Source organism: Petromyzon marinus (assembly GCF_048934315.1).
Source record: "Petromyzon marinus isolate PM22_M1 ecotype Great Lakes invasive population chromosome 85 unlocalized genomic scaffold, UKy_Petmar_22M1.pri1.0 chr85_unloc.2, whole genome shotgun sequence".
NCBI classification, from domain to species: domain Eukaryota; kingdom Metazoa; phylum Chordata; class Hyperoartia; order Petromyzontiformes; family Petromyzontidae; genus Petromyzon; species Petromyzon marinus.
Window position 1 is genome coordinate 300,215 of NW_027422647.1, and position 17,581 is coordinate 317,795.

At 52.6% G+C, this 17,581-nt stretch overlaps 1 protein-coding gene across 1 annotated transcript in view; it reads right to left on the bottom strand.

The window, feature by feature from the left end:
• LOC142908536 (ribonucleoprotein PTB-binding 1-like) overlaps positions 1–15,629 on the bottom strand; it is an 18,140-nt gene extending 2,511 nt beyond the window's left edge. Inside the window, exons 1-5 of the mRNA XM_076059275.1 lie at positions 15,307–15,629; positions 14,019–14,085; positions 10,553–10,911; positions 6,165–6,396; positions 5,700–5,779 (exon numbers count right to left, since the gene is read on the bottom strand). Of these exons, the coding sequence (XP_075915390.1) occupies positions 5,700–5,779; positions 6,165–6,396; positions 10,553–10,911; positions 14,019–14,085; positions 15,307–15,543 (975 nt within the window). The 5' untranslated portion in view covers positions 15,544–15,629. The remainder of the gene's footprint in view (positions 1–5,699; positions 5,780–6,164; positions 6,397–10,552; positions 10,912–14,018; positions 14,086–15,306) is intronic.
• Between the last annotated feature and the right edge of the window lie 1,952 nt (positions 15,630–17,581).

Sequence of the window (17,581 nt, forward strand, 5' to 3'; positions counted from 1 at the left end):
GTCAGGTAGTTAGTTAGTCAGGTAGTTAGTTAGTCAGGTAGTTAGTTAGTCAGGTAGTTAGTTAGTCAGGTAGTTAGTTAGTCAGGTAGTTAGTTAGTCAGGTAGTTAGTTAGTCAGGTAGTTTAGTTAGTTAGTCAGGTAGTTAGTCAGGTAGTTAGTTAGTCAGGTAGTTAGTTAGTCAGGTAGTTAGTTAGTTAGTCAGGTAGTTAGTCAGGTAGTTAGTTAGTCAGGTTATAGTCAGGATTAGTTAGTCAAGTAGTTAGTTAGTCAAGTAGTTAGTTAGTCAGGTAGTTAGTTAGTTATAGGTTATAGGTAGTTAGTCAGGTAGTTAGTTAGTCAGGTAGTTAGTTAGTTAGGTAGTTAGTCAGGTAGTTAGTTAGCGGTAGGCCGAGAGGGTCCACAGCCACCTAGCACAGGTGATGATTCAGGTGGTTAGTCAGGTGGTTAGTCAGGTAGCTAGTTAGTTAGTCAGGTAGTTAGTTAGTCAGGTAGTTAGTCAGGTAGTTAGTCAGGTAGTTAGTTAGTCAGGTTAGTAGTAGTTTAGTAGTTAGTTAGTCAGGTAGTTAGTTAGTCAGGTAGTTAGTCAGGTAGTCAGGTAGTTAGTCAGGCAGTTAGTTAGTCAGGTAGTTAGTTAGTCAGGTAGTTAGTTAGTCAGGTAGTTAGTCAGGTAGTTAGTTAGTCAGGTAGTTAGTTAGTCAGGTAGTTAGTTAGTTAGTCAGGTAGTTAGTCAGGTAGTTAGTTAGTCAGGTAGTTAGTTAGTCAGGTAGTTAGTTAGTTAGTCAGGTAGTTAGTTAGTTAGTCAGGTAGTTAGTCAGGTAGTTAGTTAGTCAGGTAGTTAGTTAGTTAGTCAGGTAGTTAGTTAGTCAGGTAGTTAGTTAGTCAGGTAGTTAGTTAGTTAGTCAGGTAGTTAGTTAGTTAGTCAGGTAGTTAGTTAGTTAGTCAGGTAGTTAGTTAGTTAGTCAGGTAGTTAGTTAGTCAGGTAGTTAGTTAGTCAGTTAGTTAGTTAGTCAGGTAGTTAGTTAGTCAGGTAGTTAGTCAGGTAGTTAGGTAGTTAGTCAGGTAGTTAGTTAGTCAGGTAGTTAGTTAGTCAGTTAGTTAGTTAGGTAGTTAGTTAGTTAGTCAGGTAGTTAGTCAGGTAGTTAGGTAGTTAGTCAGGTAGTTAGTTAGTCAGGTAGTTAGTCAGGTAGTTAGTTAGTTAGTCAGGTAGTTAGTTAGTCAGGTAGTTAGTCAGGTGGTTAGTCAGGTAGTTAGTCAGGTAGTTAGTCAGGTAGTTAGTTAGTCAGGTAGTTAGTTAGTTAGTCAGGTAGTTAGTTAGTTAGTCAGGTAGTTAGTTAGTCAGGTAGTTAGTTAGTTAGTCAGGTAGTTAGTCAGGTAGTTAGTTAGTTAGTCAGGTAGTTAGTTAGTCAGGTAGTTAGTTAGTCAAGTAGTTAGTTAGTCAGGTAGTTAGTTAGCGGTAGGCCGAGAGGGTCCACAGCCACCTAGCACAGGTGATGATTCAGGTGGTTAGTCACGTAGTTAGTCAGGTAGTTAGTCAGGTAGTTAGTCAGGTAGTTAGTTAGTCAGGTAGTTAGTCAAGTAGTTAGTCAGGTAGTTAGTCAGGTAGTCAGGTAGTTAGTCAGGTAGTTAGTCAGTTAGCCAGGTAGTTAGTCAGGTAGTTAGTTAGTCAGGTAGTTAGTTAGTCAGGTAGTTAGTTAGTCAGGTAGTTAGTTAGTCAGGTAGTTAGTTAGTTAGTTAATCAGGTAGTTAGTCAGGTAGTTAGTCAGGTAGTTAGTTAGTCAGGTAGTTAGTTAGTCAGGTAGTTAGTCAGGTAGTTAGTTAGTCAGGTAGTTAGTTAGTCAGGTAGTTAGTTAGTCAGGTAGTTAGTTAGTCAGGTAGTTAGTTAGTCAGGTAGTTAGTTAGTCAGGTAGTTAGTTAGTTAGTCAGGTAGTTAGTCAGGTAGTTAGTTAGTCAGGTAGTTAGTTAGTCAGGTAGTTAGTTAGTTAGTCAGGTAGTTAGTTAGGTAGTTAGTTAGTCAGGTAGTTAGTTAGGTAGTTAGTCAGGTAGTTAGTTAGGTAGTTAGTTAGTCAGGTAGTTAGTTAGTCAGGTAGTTAGTTAGTTAGGTAGTTAGTTAGTCAAGTAGTTAGTCAGGTAGTTAGTTAGGTAGTTAGTCAGGTAGTTAGTCAGGTAGTTAGTTAGGTAGTTAGTTAGTTAGGTAGTTAGTCAGGTAGTTAGTTAGTTAGTCAGTTAGTTAGTCAGGTAGTTAGTTAGTCAGGTAGTTAGTTAGTTAGGTAGCTAGTTAGTCAGGTAGTTAGTTAGTCAGGTAGTTAGTCAGGTAGTTAGTTAGTTAGGTAGCTAGTTAGTCAGGTAGTTAGTTAGTCAGGTAGTTAGTCAGGTAGTTAGTTAGTTAGTCAGTTAGTTAGTCAAGTAGTTAGTTAGTGAGGTAGTTAGTTAGCGGTAGGCCGAGAGGGTCCACAGCCACCTAGCACAGGTGATGATTCAGGTGGTTAGTCAGGTGGTTAGTCAGGTAGCTAGTTAGTTAGTCAGGTAGTTAGTTAGTCAGGTGGTTAGTCAGGTAGCTAGTTAGTTAGTCAGGTAGTTAGTCAGGTGGTTAGTCAGGTAGTTAGTCAGGTGGTTAGTCAGGTAGTTAGTCAGGTAGTTAGTCAGGTAGTTAGTCAGGTAGTTAGTTAGTCAGGTAGTTAGTTAGTCAGGTAGTTAGTTAGTCAGATAGTTAGTTAGCAGTAGGCCGAGAGGGTCCACAGCCACCTAGCACAGGTGATGATTCAGGTGGTTAGTCAGGTGGTTAGTCAGGTAGTTAGTCAGGTAGTTAGTTAGTCAGGTAGTTAGTTAGTCAGGTAGTTAGTCAGGTAGTTAGTTAGTCAGGTAGTTAGTCAGGTAGTTAGTTAGTCAGGTAGTTAGTTAGTCAGGTAGTTAGTCAGGTAGTTAGTAAGTTAGTCAGGTAGTTAGTTAGTCAGGTAGTTAGTTAGTCAGGTAGTTAGTCAGGTAGTTAGTTAGTTAGTCAGGTAGTTAGTCAGTTAGTTAGTCAGGTAGTCAGGTAGTTAGTCAGTTAGTCAGGTAGTTAGTTAGTCAGGTAGTTAGTCAGGTAGTTAGTCAGGTAGTCAGGTAGTTAGTCAGTTAGTCAGGTAGTTAGTTAGTCAGGTAGTTAGTTAGTCAGGTAGTTAGTTAGTCAGGTAGTTAGTTAGTCAGGTAGTTAGTTAGTCAGGTAGTTAGTTAGTTAGTCAGGTAGTTAGTTAGTCAGGTAGTTAGTTAGTCAGTTAGTTAGTTAGTCAGGTAGTTAGTTAGTTAGTCAGGTAGTTAGTCAGGTAGTTAGGTAGTTAGTCAGGTAGTTAGTTAGTCAGGTAGTTAGTCAGGTAGTTAGTTAGTTAGTCAGGTAGTTAGTTAGTCAGGTAGTTAGTCAGGTGGTTAGTCAGGTAGTTAGTCAGGTAGTTAGTCAGGTAGTTAGTTAGTCAGGTAGTTAGTTAGTTAGTCAGGTAGTTAGTTAGTCAGGTAGTTAGTTAGTTAGTCAGGTAGTTAGTCAGGTAGTTAGTTAGTTAGTCAGGTAGTTAGTTAGTCAGGTAGTTAGTTAGTCAAGTAGTTAGTTAGTCAGGTAGTTAGTTAGCGGTAGGCCGAGAGGGTCCACAGCCACCTAGCACAGGTGATGATTCAGGTGGTTAGTCACGTAGTTAGTCAGGTAGTTAGTCAGGTAGTTAGTCAGGTAGTTAGTTAGTCAGGTAGTTAGTTAGTTAGTCAGGTAGTTAGTTAGGTATTTAGTTAGTCAGGTAGTTAGTTAGTCAGGTAGTTAGTTAGTTAGGTAGTTAGTCAGGTAGTTAGTTAGGTAGTTAGTTAGTCAGGTAGTTAGTTAGTCAGGTAGTTAGTTAGTTAGGTATTTAGTTAGTCAAGTAGTTAGTCAGGTAGTTAGTTAGTTAGTTAGCTAGTTAGTCAGGTAGTTAGTCAGGTAGTTAGTTAGGTAGTTAGTTAGTTAGGTAGTTAGTCAGGTAGTTAGTTAGTCAGTTAGTTAGTCAGGTAGTTAGTTAGTCAGGTAGTTAGTTGGTTAGGTAGTTAGTCAGGTAGTTAGTTAGTCAGGTAGTTAGTTGGTTAGGTAGTTAGTCAGGTAGTTAGTTAGTTAGGTAGCTAGTTAGTCAGGTAGTTAGTTAGTCAGGTAGTTAGTCAGGTAGTTAGTTAGTTAGTCAGTTAGTTAGTCAAGTAGTTAGTTAGTCAGGTAGTTAGTTAGCGGTAGGCCGAGAGGGTCCACAGCCACCTAGCACAGGTGATGATTCAGGTGGTTAGTCAGGTGGTTAGTCAGGTAGTTAGTTAGTCAGGTAGTTAGTTAGCGGTAGGCCGAGAGGGTCCACAGCCACCTAGCACAGGTGATGATTCAGGTGGTTAGTCAGGTGGTTAGTCAGGTAGCTAGTTAGTTAGTCAGGTAGTTAGTTAGTCAGGTGGTTAGTCAGGTAGCTAGTTAGTTAGTCAGGTAGTTAGTCAGGTGGTTAGTCAGGTAGTTAGTCAGGTGGTTAGTCAGGTAGTTAGTTAGTGAGGTAGTTAGTTAGTTAGCCAGGTAGTTAGTTAGGTAGTTAGTTAGTCAGGTAGCTAGTTAGGTAGTTAGTTAGTCAGGTAGTTAGTCAGGTAGTTAGTTAGTGAGGTAGTTAGTTAGTTAGCCAGGTAGTTAGTTAGGTAGTTAGTCAGGTAGCTAGTTAGTCAGGTAGTTAGTCAGGTAGTCAGTCAGGTAGTTAGTTAGTTAGTCAGGTAGTTAGTTAGCGGTAGGCCGAGAGGGTCCACAGCCACCTAGCACAGGTGGTGATTCAGGTGGTTAGTCAGGTGGTTAGTCAGGTGGTTAGTTAGTCAGGTAGTTAGTTAGTTAGGTAGTTAGTTAGTTAGTCAGTTAGTCAGGTAGTTAGTCAGGTAGTTAGTCAGGTAGTTAGTCAGTCAGTCAGTTAGTTAGTGAGTTAATTAGTCAGTTAGTTAGTCAGTTAGTCAGTCAGTCAGGTAGTCAGTCAGGTAGTTAGTCAGGTAGTTAGTTAGTCAGGTAGTTAGTCTCCCCGTGTCTCTCTTTCCCCGTGTCTCTCTCCCCGTGTCTCTCTCTCCCCGTGTCTCTCTCCCCCTCCCCCCGTGTCTCTCTCCCCGTGTCTCTCTCCCCGTGTCTCTCTCCCCGTGTCTCTCTCCCCGTGTCTCTCTCCCCGTGTCTCTCTCCCCGTGTCTCTCTCCCCGTGTCTCCCTCTCCCCGTGCCTCTCTCTCCCCGTGCCTCTCTCTCCCCGTGCCTCTCTCTCCCCGTGTCTCTCTCCCCGTGTCTCTCTCTCCCCGTGTCTCTCTCTCCCCGTGTCTCTCTCTCCCCGTGTCTCTCTCCCCGTGTCTCTCTCTCCCCGTGTCTCTCTCTCTCCCCGTGTCTCTCTCTCTCCCCGTGTCTCTCTCTCTCCCCGTGTCTCTCTCTCTCCCCGCGTCTCTCTCTCTCCCCGCGTCTCTCTCTCTCCCCGCGTCTCTCTCTCTCCCCGTGTCTCTCTCTCCCCGTGTCTCTCTCTCTCCCCGTGTCTCTCTCTCTCCCCGTGTTTCTCTCTCTCCCCGTGTCTCTCTCTCTCCCCGTGTCTCTCTCTCTCCCCGTGTCTCTCTCTCTCCCCGTGTTTCTCTCTCTCCCCGTGTCTCTCTCTCCCCGTGTCTCTCTCCCCGTGTCTCTCTCTCTCCCCGTGTCTCTCTCTCTCCCCGTGTCTCTCTCTCTCCCCGTGTCTCTCACCTCGCAGTAGATGGGAGGTTTGTGTTCGGGTCTTGAGAAGAAAGCCAACAGCTGATCCCTCTCGATATTAAAACCTCCTCCTCCACAGGGACACAGAGAGACAGAGACGCTCACTTACCCACTCACTCAACCACTCACTCACTCAGCCACTCACTTACTCACCCACTCAGCCACTCAGCCACTCACCCCCTCACTCACCCCCTCACTCACTCAGCCACTCACTCAGCCACTCACTTACTCACCCACTTACTCACCTACCCACCACCCACTCATTCATTCCCTCACTCATTCACCCACTCTTTCACCCACCCACTCACTAACTCACTCACCCACTCACTCACTCACTCACCCACCCACTCACTCACTCACCCACTCACTCACCCACTCACTCACCCACCCACCCACTCACCCACCCACCCACTCACCCACCCACCCACCCACTCACCCACCCACCCACCCACTCACCATCACCACAGATGCCAGGAGTGAACTTCTGAACCAGCAGACAGCGGCTATGCACCGACTCATCGCTCAGTGCGCCCGGCTCGGCCCAGTGAACATACAGGAGCCTGGGTCCACCACCACCACCACCACCACCGCCATCGTCATCAGGGTCAGCCTCCAGGGGCATTGCCTGCAGATGGCGATTGGCACGTGCCGCTCCATCCTTCTTCATGAACTCCACAAAACCGTAGCCCTGTGGGGGTAGTGGGGGGAGTGGGGGGAGGGAGATACTCAGCCACCCACGAAACCACCCACCAACTCACTCATTCACTCACCCACTCACTCACCCACTCACTCACCCACCAACTCATTCACTCACTCACTCACCCACCCACTCACTCACTCAATCACTCACCCACCAACCCACCCACTCACTCACCCACCCACTCACCCACCCACCCACCCACTCACTCACCCACCCACTCACTCACTCACCCACCCACTCACCCACCCACTCACTCACCCACTCACTCACTCACCCTCCCACTCACTCATCCACCAACCCACCCACCCACTCACTCACCCACTCACTCACCCACTTACTCACTCATTCACTCACTCACTCACTCTCCCACCCACTCACCCACCCACTCACCCACTCACCAACCCACCCACTCACTCACCAACCCACCCACTCACTCACGCACTCACTCAGTCACTCACTCATTCACTCAGTCACTCACTCATCAACCCACCCACCCACCCACTCACTCACTAACTCACCCACTCACTCACCCACCCACACACTCACTCACCAACCCACTCACTCACCCACCCACTCACCCCCCCACCAAACCCACCCACCCACCTTGCTGTGCCCAGTGCTTCTGCTGTACACCAAGAGGCACCTCTCCACGGCCCCGTACTGCCTGCACAGCCCCAGGAACCGTTCCCACCCATCCACCCACCAACCCACCAACCTACCCACCAACCCACCCACCAACCAACCAACCCACCCACCAACCCACCCACCCACCAACCCACCCACCAACCCTCCCACTCACTCACCCACCTTACCCACTCACCCACCAACCCACCCACTTACTCACCCACTCACTCACTCATTCACTCAGTCACTCACTCACTCACCCACTAACCAACCCACCTACCCACCACTCACTCACTCACCCACTCACTCACTCACTCACCCACCCACTCACTCACTCACCCACTCACTCACCCCCCCACCCACTAACCCCCCCACCAACCCCCCCACCAAACCCACCCACCCACCTTGCTGTGCCCAGTGCTTCTGCTGTACACCAAGAGGCACCTCTCCACGGCCCCGTACTGCCTGCAGAGCCCCAGGAACCATTCCCACCCACCCACCAACCCACCCACCAACCCACCCACTCACCCACCAACCCACTCACTCACTCACCCACTCACTCATCAACCCACTCACTCACCCACTCACTCACTCACCCACTCACTCACTCACCCACTCACTCACCCACTAACCAACCCACCCACTCACTCACCCACTCACTCACCCACTAACCAACCCACCAACCAACCCACCCACTCACTCACCCACTCACCCACCCACCAACCCACCCACCAACCCACTCACCCACCCACTAACCAACCCACCTACCCACCACTCACTCACTCACCTACCCACCACTCACTCACTCACTCACCCACCCACCCACTCACTCACTCACCCACTCACCCACTCATTCACTCAATCATTCACTCACTCACCTACCAACCCACCCACCCACTCACTCACCCACTAACCAACCCACCCACCCCCCCACCCACCCCCCCACCAACCCACCCACCTTGCTGTGCCCAGTGCTTCTGCTGTACACCAAGAGGCACCTCTCCACGGCCCCGTACTGCCTGCAGAGCCCCAGGAACCGTTCCCACCCATCCACCCACCAACCCACCAACCCACCCACCAACCAACCAACCCACCCACCAACCCACCCACCCACCAACCCACCCATCAACCCTCCCACTCACTCACCCACCTTACCCACTCACCCACCAACCCACCCACTTACTCACCCACTCACTCACTCATTCACTCAGTCACTCACCCACCCACTCACCCACCCACTCACTCACTCACCCACTCACTCACTCACCCACCCACTCACTCACTCAATCACTCACCCACCAACCCACCCACTCACCCACCCACCCACTCACTCACCCACCCACCCACCAACCCCCCCACCCACCCACCCACCTTGCTGTGCCCAGTGCTTCTGCTGTACACCAAGAGGCACCTCTCCACGGCCCCGTACTGCCTGCAGAGCCCCAGGAACCATTCCCACCCACCCACCAACCCACCCACCAACCCACCCCCCCACCAACCCACCCACCCATCCACTCACTCACTCATTCACCCACTCGCTCACTCACCCACCCACTCACTCACTCACTCACCCACTCACTCACTCACCCACTCACTCACCCACTAACCAACCCACCTACCCACCACTCACTCATTCACCCACCCACTCACTCACTCACCCACTCACTCATTCACTCAGTCACTCACCCACCCACCCACCCACTAACCCCCCCACCAACCCCCCCACCAACCCCCCCACCAACCCACCCACCCACCTTGCTGTGCCCAGTGCTTCTGCTGTACACCAAGAGGCACCTCTCCACGGCCCCGTACTGCCTGCAGAGCCCCAGGAACCGCTCCCACCCACCCACCAACCCACCCACCAACCCACCCACCAACCAACCCACCCACCCACCCATCCACTCACTCACTCATTCACCCACTCACTCACTCACCCACCCACCACTCACTCACTCACCCACCCACCCACTCACTCACTCACCCACTCACCCACTCATTCACTCAATCATTCACTCACCCACTCACTCACCCACCAACCCACCCACTCACCCACCCACCCACCAACCCACCCCCCCACCAACCCACCCACCCACCTTGCTGTGCCCAGTGCTTCTGCTGTACACCAAGAGGCACCTCTCCACGGCCCCGTACTGCCTGCAGAGCCCCAGGAACTGTTCCCACCCACCCACCAACCCACCCACCAACCCACCCCCCCACCAACCCACCCACCCATCCACTCACTCACTCATTCACCCACTCGCTCACTCACCCACCCACTCACTCACTCACTCACCCACTCACTCACTAACCAACCCACCTACCCACCACTCACTCACTCACCCACCCACCCACTCACCCACCCACTCACTCACTCACTCACCCCCCCACTCACCCACCCACCAACCCACCCACCAACCCCCCCACCCACCAACCCACCCACCTTGCTGTGCCCAGTGCTTCTGCTGTACACCAAGAGGCACCTCTCCACGGCCCCGTACTGCCTGCAGAGCCCCAGGAACCGCTCCCACCCACCCACCAACCCACCCACCAACCCACCCACTCACCCACCAACCCACCCACCAACCCACCCACCAACCAACCCACCCACCCACCCATCCACTCACTCACTCATTCACCCACTCACTCACTCACCCACCCACCACTCACTCACTCACCCACCCACCCACTCACTCACTCACCCACTCACCCACTCATTCACTCAATCATTCACTCACCCACTCACTCACCCACCCACCAACCCACCCACTCACCCACCCACCCACCCACCAACCCCCCCACCAAACCCACCCACCCACCTTGCTGTGCCCAGTGCTTCTGCTGTACACCAAGAGGCACCTCTCCACGGCCCCGTACTGCCTGCAGAGCCCCAGGAACTGTTCCCACCCACCAACCCACCCACCAACCCACCCACTCACCCACCAACCCACCCACCAACCCACTCACTCACTCATTCACTCAGTCACTCAGTCACTCACTTATCAACCCACTCACCCACTCACTCACCCACTAACCAACCCACCTACCCACCACTCACTCACTCACTCACCTACCCACCACTCACTCACTCACTCACCTACCCACCACTCACTCACTCACTCACCCACTCACCCACCCACTCACTCACTAACCAACCCACCTACCCACCACTCACTCACTCACCCACCCACCCACTCACTCACCCACTCACTCGCCCCCCCACTCACCCACCCACCCACCAACCCACCCACCAACCCCCCCACCAACCCACCCACCCACCTTGCTGTGCCCAGTGCTTCTGCTGTACACCAAGAGGCACCTCTCCACGGCCCCGTACTGCCTGCAGAGCCCCAGGAACCGTTCCCACTCACCCACCCACTCACTCACCCACTCACTCATCAACCCACTCACACACTCACCCACCCACTCACTCACCCACTCACCCACCCACCAACCCACCCACCCACTCACTCACCCACCCCCCCACTAACCCACCCACCAACCCCCCCACCAACCCACCCACCTTGCTGTGCCCAGTGCTTCTGCTGTACACCAAGAGGCACCTCTCCACGGCCCCGTACTGCCTGCAGAGCCCCAGGAACCGCTCCCGGCTCATGGACGGAGGGAGGTTGGCCACGCACAGCAGCGAGTCCGTCGGCTGGAGGTTCACCGACAGTGCCACGCGTGCACCTAGCCGGGCACCGGGGGCGTGGCGGAGGAGGTTGTCGTTGTTGTCGTTGTTGTTGTTGTTGTCGGCGGTGGTGGTGGTGGTAGCAGCAGCAGCGAGGCGTTCCGATTGGCTCGCAGATGGCGGTGGTGCAGTGCCGTGAAGGCAGGAGATTGCATCCTGGGCCTGCTGTCCGTCAAGGAGCGTGACGAACGCTGAGGATGGTGGTGGTGGGGAGGGTGGGGGGGTGGGTGAGTGGGTGGGGGGGTGGGTGGGGGGGTGAGTGGGTGGGGGGTGGTGGTGGTGGGGGGGTGAGTGGGTGGGTGGGCGGTTCTCAGAATGTCTCCCCGTGTCTCTCTCTCCCCGTGTCTCTCTCTCTCCCCATGTCTCTCTCTCCCCGTGTCTCTCTCTCCCCGTGTCTCTCTCCCCGTGTCTCTCTCCCCGTGTCTCTCTCTCCCAGTGTCTCTCTCTCCCCGTGTCTCTCTCTCCCCGTGTCTCTCTCCCCCCGTGTCTCTCTCCCCGTGTCTCTCTCTCCCCGTGTCTCTCTCTCCCCGTGTCTCTCTCCCCGTGTCTCTCTTCCCATGTCTCTCTCTCCCCGTGTCTCTCTCTCCCCGTGTCTCTCTCTCCCCGTGTCTCTCTATCCCCGTGTCTCTCTCCCCGTGTCTCTCTCTCCCAGTGTCTCTCTCTCCCCGTGTCTCTCTCCCCGTGTCTCTCTCTCTCCCCGTGTCTCTCTCTCCCCGTGTCTCTCTCTCCCCGTGTCTCTCTCCCCGTGTCTCTCTCCCCATGTCTCTCTCTCCCCGTGTCTCTCTCTCCCCGTGTCTCTCTCTCCCCATGTCTCTCTCTCCCCGTGTCTCTCTATCCCCGTGTCTCTCTCTCCCAGTGTCTCTCTCTCCCCGTGTCTCTCTCCCCGTGTCTCTCTCTCCCCGTGTCTCTCTCTCCCAGTGTCTCTCTCTCCCCGTGTCTCTCTCCCCGTGTCTCTCTCTCTCCCCGTGTCTCTCTCTCTCCCCGTGTCTCTCTCTCCCCGTGTCTCTCTATCCCCGTGTCTCTCTCCCCGTGTCTCTCTCTCCCAGTGTCTCTCTCTCCCCGTGTCTCTCTCCCCGTGTCTCTCTCTCTCCCCGTGTCTCTCTCTCTCCCCGTGTCTCGCTCTCCCCGTGTCTCTCTCCCCGTGTCTCTCTCCCCATGTCTCTCTCTCCCCGTGTCTCTCTCTCCCCGTGTCTCTCTCTCCCCGTGTCTCTCTATCCCCGTGTCTCTCTCCCCGTGTCTCTCTCTCCCAGTGTCTCTCTCTCCCCGTGTCTCTCTCCCCGTGTCTCTCTCTCTCCCCGTGTCTCTCTCTCCCCGTGTCTCTCTCTCCCCGTGTCTCTCTCCCCGTGTCTCTCTCCCCATGTCTCTCTCTCCCCGTGTCTCTCTATCCCCGTGTCTCTCTCCCCGTGTCTCTCTCTCCCCGTGTCTCTCTCTCCCCGTGTCTCTCTCTCCCCGTGTCTCTCTATCCCCGTGTCTCTCTCCCCGTGTCTCTCTCTCCCAGTGTCTCTCTCTCCCCGTGTCTCTCTCCCCGTGTCTCTCTCTCTCCCCGTGTCTCTCTCTCCCCGTGTCTCTCTCTCCCCGTGTCTCTCTCCCCGTGTCTCTCTCCCCATGTCTCTCTCTCCCCGTGTCTCTCTCTCCCCGTGTCTCTCTCTCCCCGTGTCTCTCTCTCCCCGTGTCTCTCTCTCCCCGTGTCTCTCTCCCCGTGTCTCTCTCCCCGTGTCTCTCTCCCCGTGTCTCTCTCTCTCTGTGTCTCTCCCCGTGTCTCTCTCCCCGTGTCTCTCTCTCCCCGTGTCTCTCTCCCCGTGTCTCTCTCTCTGTGTCTCTCCCCGTGTCTCTCTCCCCGTGTCTCTCTCTCCCCGTGTCTCTCTCCCCGTGTCTCTCTCTCCCCGTGTCTCTCTCCCCGTGTCTCTCTCCCCGTGTCTCTCTCCCCGTGTCTCTCTCCCCGTGTCTCTCCCCGTGTCTCTCTCTCTCTCTGTGTCTCTCTCTCTCTGTGCCTCTCTGTGTCTCTCCCTGTGTCTCTCCCTGTGTCTCTCTCTCCCCGTGTTACTCCCCGTGCCTCTCCCTGTGTCTCTCTCTGTCTCTCTCTCTCTCTCTGTCTCTCTCTCCCCGTGTCTCTCTCTCCCCGTGTCTCTCTCTCTGTGTCTCTCTCTGTGTCTCTCCCTGTGTCTCTCTCTCTCCCCGTGTTACTCCCCGTGTCTCTCCCTGTGTCTCTCTCTGTGTCTCTCTCTGTGTCTCTCTCCCCGTGTCTCTCTCTCCGTGTCTCTCTCTCTGTGTCTCTCTCCCCGTGTCTCTCTCTCCCCGTGTCTCTCTCTCTCCCCGTGTCTCTCTCTCCCCGTGTCTCTCTATCCCCGTGTCTCTCTCCCCGTGTCTCTCTCTCCCAGTGTCTCTCTCTCCCCGTGTCTCTCTCCCCGTGTCTCTCTCTCTCCCCGTGTCTCTCTCTCCCCGTGTCTCTCTCTCCCCGTGTCTCTCTCTCCCCGTGTCTCTCTCCCCGTGTCTCTCTCCCCATGTCTCTCTCTCCCCGTGTCTCTCTCTCCCCGTGTATCTCTCTCCCCGTGTCTCTCTCTCCCCGTGTCTCTCTCCCCGTGTCTCTCTCCCCGTGTCTCTCTCCCCGTGTCTCTCTCTCTCTGTGTCTCTCCCCGTGTCTCTCTCCCCGTGTCTCTCTCTCCCCGTGTCTCTCTCCCCGTGTCTCTCTCTCTCTCTGTGTCTCTCCCCGTGTCTCTCTCCCCGTGTCTCTCTCTCCCCGTGTCTCTCTCCCCGTGTCTCTCTCTCCCCGTGTCTCTCTCCCCGTGTCTCTCTCCCCGTGTCTCTCTCTCTGTGTCTCTCTCCCCGTGTCTCTCCCCGTGTCTCTCCCCGTGTCTCTCTCTCTCTGTGTGTCTCTCTCTCTCTGTGCCTCTCTCTGTGTCTCTCCCTGTGTCTCTCCCTGTGTCTCTCTCTCCCCGTGTTACTCCCCGTGTCTCTCCCTGTGTCTCTCTCTGTGTCTCTCTCTGTCTCTCTCTCTGTCTCTCTCTGTCTCTCTCTCCCCGTGTCTCCCCGTGTCTCTCTCTCCCCGTGTCTCTCTCTCTGTGTCTCTCTCTGTGTCTCTCTCTGTGTCTCTCCCTGTGTCTCTCTCTCTCCCCGTGTTACTCCCCGTGTCTCTCCCTGTGTCTCTCTCTGTGTCTCTCTCTGTGTCTCTCTCTCTCTCTGTGTCTCTCTCTGTGTCTCTCTCCCCGTGTCTCTCTCCCCGTGTCTCTCTCCTTGTGTCTCTCTCTCTGTGTCTCTCTCCCCGTGTCTCTCTCTCTCTGTGTCTCTCTCCGTGTCTCACCTGTTCCTCTGGTGCGGTCCAGGTAGCAGTATTTGATCTCATATCCACGTAGGAGCTCATGCACATCCTGTAGCGGGGATGTCAAAACACGACAATAAGTTTTTATTATACACGTTAAAAAATATTTTTAAATATCACGGCGCAGAGAAAGTTACACTCTTGTACAACGTGAAAACAGAATAAGAAAACAATTTAAATTAATCGAGATAAATAATATAATTTAGCAGAGGGGTAAGTACAGCGATAATGCATCAAACTAACAGCGCGTTTCACATGCAAACAAACTTACAGGAGACGAATAAAAATATTACAATAATATCCCGTCGTAGAGTAAGCTGAACTCTTGTACAATGTGAAAACAGAATAAGAAAACAAATTAAATTAATCGAGATAAATAATATAATTTAGCAGAGTGGTACAGCGAGAATGTGTCAAACTAACAGCGCGTTTCACATGCAAACAAACCTACAGGAGACGAATAAAAATATTACGATAATATCCCGTCGTAGAGTAAGTTGAACTCTTGTACAACGTGAAAACAGAATAAGAAAACAAATTAAATTAATCGAGATAAATAATATAATTTAGCAGAGTGGTACAGCGAGAATGTGTCAAACTAACAGCGCGTTTCACATGCAAACAAACCTACAAGAGACGAATAAAAATATTACGATAATATCCCTTCGTAGAGTAAGTTGAACTCTTGTACAATGTGAAAACAGAATAAGAAAACAAATTAAATTAATCGAGATTAATAGTTATTTACCAACTGCAAAGTGACTATCCAAAGGTGAACGGGCAAAACTTTAGTACGGACGGAGAAATTGTATTTCTAACAGTATCGGAGAATGAAGCTGAAACTCTTTGAAGTGGAGGAGTTACTTAGAGTAGTTACGAAATTTAAACCCAGCAAAGTAAATTATAACAATTTCTAGACGGTTTAAAGCCTAGGGCCATTCCAATCGAAACAACCACCACCACCACCAACCACCACGATCAACCTCTCGCTAGGTAAGAAAAAAAAAATCCCAAAACCGCTAATTTTTTTTAAAAAATACCACTCAGTAGAGTAAGCGAAACTCTTGACGCCTTCGCGAACCGAACGAATCGATAACTTGAAACGAGAGAGATAAAAATCACAAATATCGCGCGCGCGCAGTTTAGCTAAAACGAGGAAGAAAAACCCCGCCAATACGGACGGGTGAGGGAAAACGTGGCCAGCCGCAGAAAGTCAACAAGACTTTGTTTACTTGTTGATTTGTTACTGAAATACGAACAAAACTTGAACCTGCGTCGTGTAGTCGGGCGGCAGGTGTCGAACGACGAGCTTCCGCCTGTTCCTCAACTCTCTCGCGGTGGTGGCGAGCCTCGAAGCGACCTCCTCGCGCGACAGGGCCGGTGCGGCCTCGTCGGGCCGCGGGCCCGCCGAGTCGGGTGGCGGGCGAGGCGGCTCAGGCAAGACGGGGGGCCCGAGGGCTTCGGCTGGGCCCGAGGCGGCGAGCGTCTCCATCGCCGTGGCCGCCATCTTGGTAAGGGTGGTTGAGAGGCGTGACCTGGGCGCGGGGGCCAAGAGTGGTTGTGACGTCGACGCGTGGAGGGGGGGCGGGGCGTGGAGGGGGGCGGGGCGTGTAGGGGCGTGGAGGGGGCGGGCGTGAAGGGGCGGGGCGTGGAGGGGCGGGGCGTGGAGGGCGGGGCGTGGAGGGGGCGGGGCGTCTCTGGGAAGGGGCGGGCGGGTTAAATAGACGTGGGAACTAATCGATTAATTTCCGTTGATGGAATCGATTACAAGGAATCGATTTGCCCGTAGTGATCGGAGGGCATTTAATCGATTATTCAAAACTTGCGTCGTATTTGAACTGATTGAAAGATTAGGGAATTTGGAATCGATTAGTAGATTCTTAATGAATGAGTGCAGAGTCTATGGGTCTCTGTGTGGTGGTGTCTATGGGTCTCTGTGTGGTGAGTCTATGGGTCTCTGTGTGATGGTGGTGAGTCTATGGGTCTCTGTGTGGTGGTGGTGAGTCTATGGGTCTCTGTGTGATGGTGAGTCTATGGGTCTCTGTGTGGTGGTGGTGAGTCTATGGGTCTCTGTGTGGTGGTGAGTCTATGGGTCTCTGTGTGATGGTGGTGAGTCTATGGGTCTCTGTGTGGTGGTGAGTCTATGGGTCTCTGTGTGGTGGTGAGTCTATGGGTCTCTGTGTGGTGGTGAGTCTATGGGTCTCTGTGTAGTGGTGAGTCTATGGGCCTCTATGTGGTGGTGAGTCTATGGGTCTCTGTGTGGTGGTGGTGAGTCTATGGGTCTCTATGTGGATGTGAGTCTCTCTGTGGTAGTGAGTCTATGGGTCTCTGTGTGGTGGTGAGTCTATGGGTCTCTGTGTGGTGGTGAGTCTATGGGTCTCTGTGTGGTGGTGAGTCTATGGGTCTCTGTGTGGTGGTGAGTTTATGGGTCTCTGTGTGGTGGTGAGTCTATGGGTCTCTGTGTAGTGGTGAGTCTATGGGTCTCTGTGTGGTGGTGAGTCTATGGGTCTCTGTGTGGTGGTGAGTCTATGGGTCTCTGTGTGATGGTGGTGAGTCTATGGGTCTCTGTGTGGTGGTGGTGAGTCTATGGGTCTCTGTGTGGTGGTGAGTCTATGGGTCTCTGTGTGGTGGTGGTGAGTCTATGGGTCTCTGTGTGGTGGTGGTGAGTCTATGGGTCTTTGTGTAGTGGTGAGTCTATGGGTCTCATCATCACCACCACCATCACCACCAACACCATCACCACCACCATCATCATCACAACCACCATCACCACTATCATCACTATCACCACCACCATCACCACCATCACCACCATCACCACCACCATCACCACCATCACCACCATCACAACCACCACCACCATCATCACCACCACTACGATCACCACCACCATCACCACCATCACCACCACCATCATCATCACCATCACCACCACCATCACCACCATCACCACCACCATCATCATCACCATCACCACCACCATCACCACCACCACTACCATCACCACCACTACCATCACCACGACCATCACCACCATCATCACGACCACCACCATCACCACCACCACCATCACCACCATCACCACCACCACCATCATCACCACCTCCATCACCACCTCCATCACCACCATCATCACCACCATCACCATCACCACCACCATCATCATCACCACCACCACCATCACCGTCACCACCATCATCACCATGACCACCATCACCACCACCATCATCATCATCACCACCACCATCACCACCATCACCACCACCATCACCACCACCATCATCACCACCACCACCACTATCACCATCACCACCATCACCACCAACATCAAGAGAGACAGAGTTTGTTGATGTTGCCATGTTTATTGAGTCATCCACCATCGCCAAATCAGCTTCCACCATCGATCAATCAGCTTCTATGGGTCTCTGTGTGGTGGTGAGTCTATGGGTCTCTGTGTGGTGGTGAGTCTATGGGTCTCTGTGTGGTGGTGAGTCTATGGGTCTCTGTGTGGTGGTGAGTCTATGGGTCTCTGTGTGGTGGTGAGT